Raw genomic sequence first — 15115 nt, 5'->3', positions numbered from 1 at the left:
GTCCCTTGTACTGCTCTCCATTCCCAGAGGAATTTCATATCCCTTTGCGTAAAACAACTTCATAAAGACCTTCTTTCAAACCCTTCTGAGGGTTAGTATATCTGTCTGTGCATTATGCTCATGGATTCCATTTTATGTGTATCTGTATGTCCATAAACTGCCACAGTCAATGTTTATTTTAAATGCAATTGAAAAAATAATGCATTAAAATGCATATTATTGAAAGAATCTAAAATCTCTGATTGATTTTTAAAAATTCAAGTAATTTCACTATGTAATATGATATTATACAAGGTAAAATTACTTTTGATTAATTTTGAATTCTGTTTTTAAGGAGGGAAAGTCAATATTTGTATCACATTGATGCTCAATAAATGTATATACATACATACATATATATGCACATATAAGTGTGTATATGTGTATCTTTGTTTCTGTCTCTCTCTGTCTTTATCTCTCTCTATTTCTGTATGTGTGTGTGTGTGTCTGTCTCTTTCAGTCTCCAAAAACAATCACACATATGAAGATATATCTTTAGCATTTGGATAGATTAACCTAAACACAGAATTTCAAATATGTAGCTTTTTTTTCCTTAGTGATGGTATGTTTTGAAAACAGCATGGTCCTAAAATATGGAAAGAGATAAATTGGTGATTAGCCAAAAAATTATACAGTAATAATGATAGTGATACAGTGCTTTGTTTAGAAGAGAGACTTTATTTTTTAAATGCTGGTCCTAATCTCGTGCTTTTTCTTGGGAACATTGCCAGGTATGGCCTTTGGAAATGTGTGCTACCTTTTTATTGTGAGATGGAAAAATGCAAACCCTGGATCCCTATCAAAGTTCAGATAGAATTTTGCATTCCAAAGCCAAAAAGCATAATGGTTTTCTCTCTTTACCCTTGATCTGATGAAGAAACTTTTTCAAACTATTTCCTAAAAACTGGGTCAGTGGAAAGTGTGCTGAATTTGGAATCAAAAAACCTGAGATTCAATCCTGGATTTATCATTAATTGCTTGCATGATTTTGAGCAGCTCACTTTACCTCTCAGCCTTAGTTTCTCCATTTGTAAAAGGAGGTGGTTGGGATTAAATCGCTTCTAAGATACTTTATAGCTCTAAATCTATGATTCTATGAGCTACTTATGTTAGATAGAATAAAACTATAAATTATAGTTTTGCAGTTAAATATTGCAATAAGCCACCTGTGACAAAGTCCCCATTTTTAAGTATTTGATTTCTTCATCTATGAAAAACTCAGTTTTTGTATATCTCTCATAAAAAAAACAACAGTTTTTCTATAAGATGTTGGTAGCTTAGTAATAGATGGTGGACTTAGTATGGTTTTACCATGGCTTTGTCATAAATAGAGTGCTAAAGTTGAAATTAGGGAAACCTAAATTTAAATCTTCCTGCTGATACTAGATAGTTATTTATCACTTAAATTCTGGTATCTCTATTTCCTAATTTGTAAAGTGAAGGATTGGATTCAATGGACTTTAATATATCTTAAGACTCCAGAGCTAGAATACTTTTTGATTCTATTTGGGGTGGGGGGTAGGGAGGCAATCAGATTTAAATGACCAGTCTGGAGTCACACAGCTAATAAGTGTCTGAGGCTGGATTTGAATTCAAGTCTCCCTGACTCCAGGACTGATGCTCTAGCCACTCTAGTCCTAACTTATCTAAGCTGTGTTTATTTCCTTATTGGTCAAGTATGGAATTTAGACTCAATGGCCTCGAAGGTTTCTTCTAGCTTTAAAGCTAAAGTTCTCTAATACTGAATCCCTTAAAGTTCCTTTTGTTCAGTTTCTTCATATGTCAAATAAGGAAGATGGATTTGTTGACTTCTTATTTTTCTTCCAGCTTGGATCCTATGATGTAAAACTCAGGGAGAAGGATAACTAGTCTGCTGGAAGAAACAATTAAATTGCTCTCACACACAAATAAACAAAAAAATCCAAGATGATATACCCATTTTAATAGATGAAAGTTAAATATTTACTTATAAGCAAACACATTTATGAAATTAAAGCTTTACATTCAATTTTAAAATAATGGGGAGAAGGAAGAAATATGCCTAGATATCAGTTCATATGGGAAAAAACAGATTTTAGTGGGATGCAAGGTCACTGTTTCTTTTTGTCTCAATCTCTCTCTTCTCTCTCTTCTCTCTCTCTCTCTCTCTCTCTCTCTCTATATATATATATATATATATATATATGCATAATATATGTGTATATACATATGTATTTATATAGTATATTTCCATGCTAATCTTGTTATGAAAAAAATAAGAGCAAAACAAGAGAAAAAAACAAAATCAAAAAAAGTGAAAATTTTATGGTTTGCTCAGTTTCCATTGTTCCTTCTCTGGGTGAAAATGGCATTTTCCATCCCATGTCTATTGGAATTTGGATGACTATATTGCTGAAGCTCAAGATATATTAAAAAGATAAATTGTTCTCAGAGACACTCCTGGTGTGTTGAGAGTATACAGTAAGGAAGCTGAATATATTTTTCTATTTTAAGCTATTCAAACTATTTGTAGAGTTCTAGAGGAAGACCAGTAGAATGAAACAATTTGAAGCTATATTTCATAAGGTTCAGCTATAGGTGGAGGAAACTTAATGTAAGGAATAGAGTCTGAAGCTTTGAGGAGAGAGTTCAGATCTCACCTCAAACTTTAGCTATGTGACTCTGGACAAGTCAGTTAAATTCTGTCTAACTTGTGAAAATAATGATAATAGTCCCTACCTCTGAGGTTGGATGTGGACATCACATAAGATAGCACATGGAGCAGTTCGCAAAAATGTTAACTATTACCTAGTAATTGAAGGAATTAGGAGTAGTTAGGAAGAAATTCCTAACAATGAGGGCTCTCCCCCCTAAGAAAGAAATCGATTACTTAGGAAATATTGTAGAGATGATATAACTATTAGTGTTTGAGCAGAAGCTATACAACTGGGAGAGTTTTTGTTTATTTATTTTTAACTAGAGGAACGAGGATATTATTTGCCTTAATTGGTACCTAGCATTAATTACTGAATGGTCATTGCCTCAATTAAATACCTTAACTTTAAAGCCCCAAATCTCCCACTGCATTAAAGTCTACATTCTTCCTTCCTGACAATGCCCATGTCTAATTTCCTCCACACACATTGTTTTCTTATGTAGTATTTTTGCTCTGGCCATTCTCCACACCTGGAATTCACTCTCTATCTCTGGCTCATAGATTATTTCTTTAGACTGACTACATATAGATTTTTTTTCCTGATCTGCTTAACTACTGCTGCTCTTGCTTCCTAATGTCTTCTATTTAACTACCTTAGGAGTACTTGCTACGTATTTAATCAAATAGAAGGAGATAGATAAAAGGTAGAAGGTGTGTTTTCTTTATATACATACAGATTTTAATCCAAAAACTATTTTATTTTGGTCTTTCTACCATTAGGGCCTAGTAAAATGCCTATCACAGACTAGATACTTACTAAATAATGATTTATCAATGAATATTCTCTATATTTTATTATTCTATAGTCTATATATTAAGTTATATAATATGTAAGTCTTTATATTAAGTTAATTATACTTACATTAAATTATTTTTATTTTATAAACAATTATATTTATATTAAGTTAATTGTATATTGTTGTGTCTTTACCTTTCCTGTCTATCTCTACACACACAAATTCCAGATGACAAGTATCATGTGTTTTTTGCTTTTATATCTTCAACTTCTATCACAAAATAGATAGTAGTATTAATAATAAGCTAATATTTCTCAGATGAGACTTCACAAATGTCTCATTGGTTTGCATCATCCTGAAATTGTTAAACTGATCTTTTCTATCAGTATTGAACCAGGTGTTAAAGTTGAAGTCACAATTACAGATGCTTAATCAATCATGTCTTTTAATAAATTGATTGCAACTATTAAAAATATTTGTAATATTTGTAAAAAATGCTTTAGAAATATGATCTCCTTTTATCATCACAAAACCCCTGAGTATTATTGGATGCTAATTTTTTTTTTTCATTTTGTTGTTGCTGTTCACTCATTTCATTCATGTCTAATACTCTGTGACTCCATTTACATTTAAATTTCTTGGCAGAAATACTGGAGTGGTTTGCCATTTCTTTCTCTAGCTCATTTTACAGATGAGGAAACTGAAATCAATAGAGTTGCTCAAAAATCACTGAATTTGACCTGAGAAAAATGAGTCTTTCTGACTCCAGACCTGACACACTATCCATTTACCATCTAGTTTCCTCATTTTGTAGACCAGGAATTTAACAATTTCTTTTCAGTTATGTATTGATGCATGCTATTCATTTTTTTTAAATAATTTACCCAGGGTTGAAGAATGAAAATCTTCGCAAGAATTTTCCTGGGACTTTTTGTCCTTGATTCTGCCTTGGCTGCTCCTACTCTAGGGTCCATAAACTATGACTCTGAAACCTATGATGCAACATTGGAAGACCTGGATAATTTCTACAACTATGAAAACCTACGTATTGATCATTCTGAGGTAATTGACCACTCTCCCACTATAAGAACACTTTAAGGCACTTCTGGGAAGCAAAAGAACTGGCTTGGATCAGTTTATCCAAATTTTTGTATTAACCGCTATTATAGATATTCTCTTCATGTTAGAGTCATTTGGATTTACCATGTTCTCTTTGTATTAAAATAATTTCATATTTTTACCTTCTCCTCCATTCCCCATGGTTATATATCATTCCTACTTATTTCAAAGGGAACATTAGGACATAATGAATTTGAATGATGAATTTAGAGCTTTATGGGGCTCTAATGTCTTATGTTTTAACAACAAAGTCTCTAAAAAAGAAAAAGAAAAAGCAAAGGTACACACAACATATGTTTATGTTCAACCTGAATTATTAATATTTTCCCCATCATTTTTAAGTCTAAACAATCAAGAAAATAATAAATCATGCCATGATTTGTAAATGATGTATAAAATACCATTTTGGTTATTCAATTATTGGTTCTCCTGAGCTAGTTCTAGCTAGCATCAGAACATCTGTGGATTTCAAAGTTCATCAAGTCTAATTGCATCATTTTAGGGAAATAGAGGCCTGGAGAGAAGTGCCTTGTGTAAAGTCTCACAGATAGCAATTTATTCCCTTTCTTCATTTCCCAAGTTTTTTCTTATGAGGTAGGTAAATGTCATGTTTTTTACCTCTACATTTTTACCCAAACCATCAAATTCTATTTCTAGCTGGAACATAGATTAAGTCTGAAGTTTTCTGGGACAAGTGACATGAACAGAGCAGGGGAAATGTGCGTGGAATCAAATAGGAGAAAGATAAAAGGTAGAAGATGTGATATACAAAGACATTAGTGAACAAACAGATGCCAGAGATGCATTAGAGGCTGTCTCAAAGAATTAATATACTGTGATTTTCTATAATTTAGACAGTAGGGTCCTTACAGTCTATTACATGATTCAAATATAGTCATTTAATAATGAGATTGGATGCTTTTTAAATAACCAAAAGAGATCAATTTCTCTGAATCCAAGTACTCATGTAGGAGAATATGTAACTCATAGAATCTATAACTCATATATAGTTTTCATAAGAATAAATTAAGTAGAATTCCAAAATCAAATAATTCTTTTTTGTTGCTTTTTTATCATTTTCAGTCACGTGTGACTGTTTGTGACCCCATTCCTTGTTTTCCTGGCAAAGATACTTGAGAGTTTTGCTATTTCTTTCTCTAGCTCATTTTATAGATAAGAAAACTGAGGCAAATGGTGTTAAGGAAGATGAATCTTTCTGAGTTCAGTTCTAGTATTCTATGCACTATGGCTCTACCTATCTGCCCTGCAATTCTCTTCTTAGAGCAAAGTACATAAAATAATTCTTTGAAAACTATTGTGTCCTCAATTATATTAAGCAGAATTTTGTAGCTTTTAGGTAATCAAATAAATGTTAATTTGGGGAAATCTTATATTTAAGTTCCTTAAGCTAGCAAGGCAGTGTGGTATAGTGGATAGAGTCTTCAGAATATAACTGGTCTAGGACCCTGGACAAGTCACTATTCTCTGCATTGCTCTGCAAATTCCTAAATGTGTGCCTTTGCAATATACAGATGTGAGATAATCAGGGGCTGCACTAGAGTGATGGCAATGTCAAAGGAGAGGAGGGGAATATTCAAAAGCTATTACATAGGCAGATTCCATAGTGCAATGAGTTGGATATGGTAGTAAAAGAAGGAGGAAGAAAGAAAGAAAGAAAGAAAGAAAGAAAGAAAGAAAGAAAGAAGAAAGAAAGAAAGAAAGAAAGAAAGAAAGAAAGAAAGAAAGAAAGAAAGAAAGAAAGAAAGAAAGAAAGAAAGAAAGAAAGAAAGAAAGAAAGAAGAGAGAAGGAAGGAAGGAAGGAAGGAAGGAAGGAAGGAGAAGAAGGAAGGAAGGAAGGAAGGAAGGAAGGAAGGAAGGAAGGAAGAGAGGAAGGAAGGAAGGAAGGAAGGAAGGAAGGAAGGAAGGAAGGAAGGAAGGAAGAAAGGAAGAAAGAAAGGAAGAAAGAAAGAAAGAAAGAAAGAAAGAAAGAAAGAAAGAAAGAAAGAAAGAAAGAAAGAAAGAAAGAAAGAAAGAAAGAAAGAAAGAAAGAAAGAAAGAAAGAAAGAAAGAAAGAAAGAAAGAAAGAAAGAAAGAAAGAAAGAAAGAAAGAAAGAAAGAAAGAAAGAAAGAAAGAAGCTTGGATGATTGGGAGGATACAATAAAAAATGTGAAGAAGAGGGGAAGGGAAGGAGGGAAAGATAATGAGTTTGTCTTTGCTATTATTTAATCTAAATCACTAGCAGATAAGATATTCAGGGGAAAGAAAAGCACTCCTGGAGCTCTTCAAATCATAGCAAGTAGAAGACCTTAACTAGTGCTAGTAACATTACTAGTCCTACTCCTTTATTTAAGAAGCAAACAAATAAACTTTAAGTAGCATATGCTCTGCTGCTGCTATCCCTACTCCTATTTTGATTGTCAAAGCAGTTCCCCTCAAGGTTATTCCTTTCACAGCTCATGAGACTCAACTGGTATATTCCACTTTCTCTAATCCCATGTTTTTCTATTGGCATCAATTAGCCACTTAATGAGCTTTTTGAAAGGATATTTTTAAGGCAATTTCTAAGAGCAATTACAAAACAGCCTCCCCCAAATTCTGGGATATACTGTTCCATGATATATATGGAGTCCATGGCAAAATATGTTTAAGCTCAGACAGCACATGTAGCAAAAGATTTTCACGTTTTCCTGATTGCTAAAAAGCCTTTTTTTCTCTTCAAGGCACACCGCATGAAGTTCTCCTTAGGTATGGTGGTTTCCTCCTTAGCCCCATGGAAAGTCCTGAACCGTCTTCTCTCCTGTGACTAGTTTGTCCTTGGTAATCAATGATCACAGCTGTTTCTGGGACAGTTATCACGCCCAAGAGAAAGCCTAATCCTCTGGCCCTCTAAAAGGTTGTCATCTGGTCAAGGGGAGGGGAGGAAAGAGTTATTTTCCCTCTCAAAGTCTATTTTTTCTCCTTGACTAACCAGGAAAACTACTAGTTCTGAATATTTAATGTTTTATAGAAATTATAGACTATGTGACATGCCATTCTTTAATTCAATGCCTTGATTGATGAAATATTGATGAAATAGCAATATTTTTACCCAAAGTATCAGGGTTACATTATCTTCTTAGATAATTTAAGAGGGAGGATGATAAATTGAATCAATCAATCCTCCCTTTAATCTTTATAATACTCATATTTTGATTTGGAATTTTTTGGTAAATTTTACATTCACATTTCATAAAATACATTGCAATAATCTGTCATTTGTGTTTTCTCTTCCTATTTGTTTTTAAACTCTTGTTAAGAGTACCAATAATGTATTTTTTAATGGTAGCTGACAGTCCATCATATAATCCAATTACAAAATATGCCTTTCTCTACAATAATCCTGTGAAGTTGATGGTACAATATTATTCCCATTTTTGAGATGAACATATTATATTTCAGAAAGATCGTGGGAATCATTTATAGCTAACAAGTGACAAAAATATCAGTTCACGTTTTGTAAGCACAAGTACATAAACATATATTTTAAATATCTACTAACATATTATACAAGAAACCATTTCTGAGGAAATAATCCCAATTTATAGTGAAATTGATTGAGATATTATTTTCAATTTATAGAACAAATACTCACTATTTCTATTCGTTAGAGATAGAAATGTTTAGTCAGGAAAGTAAGAATTATTCAGATAGTATTTAATTATACTTTTCTACTTAATTTTTTTTTGCATGTTATTTTTCCTCAAAATTTTAATTCTTCTGTATTCTTGTTAAAAGTAATTCTATCATATTTGCTGAAAAGAAGATTCTAAAATAGAGTAAAAGTATTTTGTAGAATGTTGCCATATTGAAGGTAAATAATAGATAAATAATAAATAATAATGAGAATAGCAATCATTCATGATTCACACAAAAGTTGTCTCAGAGCTTATAATAAGTCTGTGAAATGTATTATTACTACCTCTATCTTATAGATGAGGAAGATAAGGCAGAGGGAAGTTAAGGAACATGTAATGATCGGAGGCAGGATTTGAAATTTTCCTGATTCTGGATACAATATAGCATTTAATATGCCATAGAGTAGATCAGAAATTTTTTAGAAATATTCATTTGGTCAATCAATTAATATGCATTTATTAATTATCTCCTATGTTTTAGAGATTGTGCTAGGTGGTAGAGATACAAAAAATATAAATGAAACAGTCCCTGCCCTTGAGAAGCTTACTTCTACCAGAAGCCAAAATACTATTAATTAAAAGTAGCTAATAGCATTAAATATTATAATGTTTGCAAAATATTTTATATAAGTTATTTCATTTGATCCTCAACATTATCTAGGGAAGTAAGTACTATTATTATCCCTGTTTTACAGATGAAGAAACTAAGAGAAATTAAGCTATGTTGTCACATAGTAAATATCTGAGACAGTATATGAACTAAGGTCTTCCTTGAATCTAAGTCTTGCCTTCCATCCACTATACCACCAGTAAACCACCTAATCGCATATAAGATTTAACAAAGGGGCAACTAAATGGCACAGGGAATAGAACACCAGCCCAGAAGTCAGGAGGACAAGAGTTCAAATTTGTTCTCAGACGATTAATACTCACTAGCTATGCGACCCTGGGCAAGTCACAACCCCAATTGTCTCACAAAAAAATTCCAAAATAAGATTTAATACATATCATTTGTGATAATCATTTTTAAGTCTTTAGTCTTTTCTCCTAGCAGAACCCAAAATTCATACTTTTTTATCTTTATCCTATTAAGAGTTCACATTAACTTGTCTCAGAAACTTCCTCTATGTGTTTTCTTCTTAGAATGTGTCCTTGAAAGTAGGAATTATTGTTTTCCTCACTGAGCACCTCAAGGTTTTGCACAGAATAAGCACCCAATAAATGCTTTTCTAGTAACTTATTTATTCATAACACTTGACAGTTTTTAGTGAATACTTCTTTTCACTTTTCTGATAATGTGCTGTTATTATCTTTTATCCCCATTTGAAGAAAAAATAGGTGAGTGATCACAGATAGTAAATGGCATGATTTAATTCAATAAATATGTTAAACTGTCTACTGTGTACTAGGCATTTTACTTAATGCGAGAGAGAGAGAGAGAGAGAGAGAGAGAGAGAGAGAGAGAGAGAGAGAGACAGAGAGAGACAGAGAGACAGAGAGACAGAGACAGAGACAGAGGCACACAGAGAGAGAGAGGGAAGAAAAGAAAGGAAGGAAGGAAGGAAAGAAGGAAGGAAGGAAGGAAGGAAGGAAGGAAGGAAGGAAGGAAGGAAGGAAGGAAGGAAGAAAGAAAGAAAGAAAGAAAGAAAGAAAGAAAGAAAGAAAGAAAGAAAGAAAGAAAGAAAGAAAGAAAGAAAGAAAGAAAGAAAGAAAGAAAGAAAGAAAGAAAGAAAGAAAGAAAGAAAGAAAGAAAGAAAGAAAGAAAGAAAGAAAGAAAGAAAGAAAGAAAGAAAGAAAGAAAGAAAGAAAGAAAGAAAGAAAGAAAGAAAGAAAGAAAGAAAGAAAGAAAGAAAGAAAGAAAGAAAGAAAGAAAGAAAGAAAGAAAGAAAGAAAGAAAGAAAGAAAGAAGCTTGCATTCTACTGGGACATTGATTGCAAAATGAATCAAAAAAGCCATAACCCAAGGAAAATTGAGGACACGGCTAGTAAATATTGGAGCCAGAAGTAGAACAACTGTCTTTTTTCTCCAAGTCATCTTTCTCTTTCCACTATCCCATGCCTCACCCTTGAGACAATTAATTAAAACCATAGTTTCTCCAGTTGGTATAATAACAAGAACTCATTTTTGACTGCACACTATTCTTGAAGGTCTGATAGGCAAGGTAAGATAATCTGAGATCTTGGCTGAGTACACATTGAACACCCTTTTGTCTGGATCCTGAGCAGTTCTACAGACTTTTGCCAAATGCATTTTTTTTTAATCTAACTATTTCCAAGATAAACTAGCAAATGAAATCCAGCTTGCTCTGCCACTGGACTGTGTTCACATTCCTTTAGATAACTAATCTGGATCACTTAACTTGCAGATGAGGACAAAGGTTAGGGTTGAATATGATTCCATTATCCTCAACTACTTAACGCCAATCAGTTTAATCTAAACAAAAACAAAAACAAAACCACATCTGCAACATGGAATGGTGCATCCCCAGCCAGTCTTGGACATGGTGAGGTCTAAGTTCTTCACTGATCTCTGACATATACCAACTGTCCTACCCCCAACTGTCACTTTGCTTTTCAATGCTCTGATTAACACACTAAGTCTGAGTTGCTCTAGGCAGTAATATTTTGAGACTGTAAAATGCAGAGTGAGTGCCCATCTGCAATGCTGGAGGGAGTTACCTTTTTGGGAATTCCCTGATAGATATATATATATATATATATATATATATATATATATATATATATATATATATATATATATATATATATATATATATATATATATATATATATATATATATATATATATATATAAAATAACAGATCTAAGTCCCTATCCATCCATCCCTACATTCAATATGCCAGTATAAGCAGCTTATGCTGCCAGCTTTGGATGTTAATTTACAAAAAGCATAAGGATGCAGTTTGAGACAGTTAAAAGGATGCTGACTCCTGGACTTGAGTTCAAATTCTGACTCTACCATATATTCTCTATGTGACTTCGCCCTTCTTTCCTCCCTTCTTCCCTTCTTCCCTTCTTCCCTTCCTCCATTCCTCCTTCTTCCCTTCCTCCATTCCTCCTTCCTTCCTTCCTTCCTTCCTTCCTTCCTTCCTTCCTTCCTTCCTCCCTCCCTCCCTCCCTCCCTCCCTCCCTTCCTTCCTTCCTTCCTTCCTTCCTTCCTTCCTTCCTTCCTTCCTTCCTTCCTTCCTTCCTTCCTTCCTTCCTTCCTTCCTTCCCTCCCTCCCTCCCTTTCTTCCTTTCTTCCTTCCTTCCTTCCTTCCTTCCTTCCTTCCTTCCTTCCTTCCTTCCTTCCTTCCTTCCTTCCTTCCTTCCTTCCTTCCTTCCTTCCTTCCTTCCTCTTCCCTCTCTTCTTCCCTCCCACTCTCCTTTCACTTTGTTTTTGTTTTGTTTTTTTTTCATGGAAGGATTGGATTTACACAGCCACTGAGGGCACTTTGAAGTCTCAAATTATGTTTTTCTAATCCTATTATTTTGGGAAAGAATATATAGAAAAATAAGATGACCCTCTTCTCAAGAAGTTAATATTACAATGGGGGAAATATAAATGGGAACTATGAATTAAAATAACATCATTGAACTTCAGTTTACTCTAAAATAAAATGAAGGTGATAATCCCTTTAGGATCATTGCAACAGTCATCAGATGTACTTAGTAAATCTCAAGTCAATAATAGGTAATTTATTATTCTAATCTGTAAGGACTACAAGATTAGATTTGGATCCTGACTTTTAAGTGAATAATTTTATTTGTAGTATCAGAAAAAAGATGATTTTCCTTAAATCTTTGTTGCAAGAGCTAATATTGTTATGGAGAGAGAACCACAGCAACATCAAGGAATTTTGAAGGTTTACACTATATCATGTAGCAGCAGCAAGCCACATATAAGATATGTACATTTTATCATATGTGTATATGTGTATTTGCCTCTTTTTTCTGTCTGTCTCATTCTCTCTGTCTCTATATGTACACACACACACACACACACACACACACACACAATTTAAATCATGATTATGTCCTCCATTGACCACCTGGTTTGAGAAAATAAAGTCCACCAAGGTCATAATATGATCTTTGACCCTTAGGAAACTTTATGGCTATTAAACAATATTAATTGACATATTCTTTCTGGACTGGATGATAAATTCTATAAGAGCCAAGAAGTTGAAACCCTATTTTTTCTAAAGTTTGAGGGCATGGCTTTGAGTAGAGCACCCAGTCAATTGAAATGTAACTGAATCAAAACATTTAACTGCTAATTGTAAAAGGAATGCTGCCATCCTGAGACAATAACAATAAATGAAACAGGAAAAAATAAACACAAGGATGAGGGAAAAAATTGAGGTTTCACAAGAAAATGAGATTTTAACACTTTGGTTCTTTGAAAAAATAACTTCTGTCTCTATATCTCTGACTCTAACTACTCCACTATTTTGCTGTCTTTCTCTAATTATATCATTCTTAACATGGTGTCTTTAAATTTGTGGTTTTTATATTCTCCATCTACTTCCATCTAATATATATATATCGATCTATCTATATTCCCATCCATCTATCTATCTATCTATCTATCTATGATCTGTCTCTCTATCTATCGATCTATCGATCTGCCTATCAATAAGTAAGTCTATCTTTTGATGAAACAACTACCCTCCATCTAGCTGTATCCTGTCCTTTTGTCAAGGATTGTTGCTCCCTTCTTGGAAAGGAAGGGCTAATGAAATGTGTCACATCATAAGATATATGGGGACACCAGGGACAATAGAACCATGAGGAACAGGATGAAAAATTTGGATTCACAAGATCAATTAGACTTCTGTAGATAAAAGCTGCTATTATTCTACATGATAGTGAGCACTCTAGAACTGCAACCTAAGAAATTCATGAGATCCCATTGTTGAGTGATGGTCAGATGATTGGTCAGCTGTGCATACATTTTATTATTTAATTTTCAGAAGCCTTTCTTGTTCCTAAGATATTCTTGCCATTAAAAAAGAGAGAAGGAGAGAATGTGGCAGAGAAGCATTATATTCTTTTTATTTTTTATATTTGTATTATTAAAATCTATACCATCAGTATCTAAATCTGTATACTTAAACAATATGGATAAGAAGCTAGACTTTTAACGAACACTACAAGTTACAGGGCAGGTGTAGACCTTCACTGGTAGAATTTAAACTTAATTTTCACTTCACTGAAAAGATTGTGGCCACCTAAGAGGAACTCTCTCAAATCCATCAATCTTGTGTATTTCTTAGCATTAATGTCTCAAGTTGTCCCCTTGGTATCATCTTCTCTTGCCTTCTTCAGAAACTGGTACCAAAAATTACCCTCTCCATCTCGTGTTTCTCTGCTTCCCCACTTTTCACAAACACACTCAGTTATTTTATAGCTTTAAAAGTTGTGCTGTTCCTTAACTCCCATCTTGCAGTCCTCTCTCCTCCAAATCATGACCAAACCTCTGGAAAATATTGCTTACACTTGATGCTCCACTCCCTTGCCACTCCATCAGTCATCAGTCCCTTGACATCTGGCTTCGGTCTCTACCACTTGACTTAAATTGTTCTCTTGAAATCCACCATTTACCTTCTGACCACTCAATTTGATGGCTCCCTTTTCAATCTTGAACCTTCTCCTGATTGTGACTTACAGTTTCTGTCAATAGTGTCATAAATTGCCTGGTTTCCCGTGTTCAAAATATCTTGGGGTTTTCTTTGACTCTTTCTTCTACCTCATATTTCATATCTATTCAGTTATCAAATCCACCCTGCTTACCTCACGTTCTCATGAAGTCCACTACTCTCGGCTCCCATTTCCATCACCTTTTACATGCCTTCATTATACCGATCATCTTGGTTGAAGTAGTAGTAGTCCTCAATGATAATACTTCATTTTCAATCATGTTTGACTCTTCATAACTTTATTTGGGGTTTTCTTGGTAAAGATGACAGAATAGTTTTTACTTCCTTCTCCAGCTCATGAGAAAACTGGGGCAAACAAGGTCTTTCCTAGAGTCAAAACAATTAAGGCCAGATTTGAACTCAGAAAGATGAGTTCTTCTTCACTCCAGGTCCTGTATGGTGCTACCTAGCTGCCCTGGATCTCCCATATCAACTTTCTTCTACTCTTCAATCTATTTCAACCTTCACAAACTGTTTTTTTAATCATTTTTTTATGTTTAGATTTATTTGTTCAAATTCCTCCACTATTGCCCTGTTATTCACTGAACAAAACTCACACTACACAGCAGGTCTTCAAGGCTCACTGGAATTAGGGAGTAGTCTACCTTAGCAATTTACCTCCAACTCTGACCTTCTATGTATTCTATATTCCATCTTTCTAGAGTACTTGTCATTCTCCATTCAGGCCTTCTATATACCATATTTTCAGTTTCCTACATCTGTGCTTTTCTTTATCATTTCTAGTGCTTATTCAAGAAATAAATATTTTATATTTTTACAGAGTCCTGGAAGTAAGTTAATTGTATTCTCAAGCTTGCCACCATGTTTATAACTCATCCTGAAACGAACTTGCTCTGGGAATAGAGATGGAGATAATAGGAAAAAATGAGTGAAGGAAAGGTTCCCTGTTTCTTTGCAGTGTTAGGATAAAAATCAAAGCAGTATCACAGAAATCACTTGAATTTGAAATCAGACAATCTATGTTGATTCCCAGCTCTGATTCTAGCTATGTGACTATGGGCAAATTGCCTATCTTAGTTTCTTCATCGGTAAAATGGAAACAATCATAGTTTTACTCTCTACCGCATTGAATTATTGCACGCCATTCATTTGGCAAAGTGTTATATGAAGGTGAAATGCTTTTAGA

General features: G+C 33.8%; 1 protein-coding gene across 1 annotated transcript in view; it reads left to right on the top strand.

Annotated features, from left to right (window-relative positions):
- Positions 1-4363: 4363 nt before the first annotated feature.
- Positions 4364-15115, top strand: part of EPYC (epiphycan) — a 32839-nt gene continuing 22087 nt past the window's right edge. Inside the window, exon 1 of the mRNA XM_074267901.1 lies at positions 4364-4533. Within this exon, the coding sequence (XP_074124002.1) occupies positions 4369-4533 (165 nt within the window). The 5' untranslated portion in view covers positions 4364-4368. The remainder of the gene's footprint in view (positions 4534-15115) is intronic.

The sequence above is a fragment of the Sminthopsis crassicaudata genome, chromosome 5, assembly GCF_048593235.1.
Source record: "Sminthopsis crassicaudata isolate SCR6 chromosome 5, ASM4859323v1, whole genome shotgun sequence".
In the NCBI taxonomy this organism is placed as follows: domain Eukaryota; kingdom Metazoa; phylum Chordata; class Mammalia; order Dasyuromorphia; family Dasyuridae; genus Sminthopsis; species Sminthopsis crassicaudata.
The sequence above is the reverse complement of the archived record's forward strand: the minus strand, read 5'-3'. Positions and strand labels throughout refer to the sequence as shown.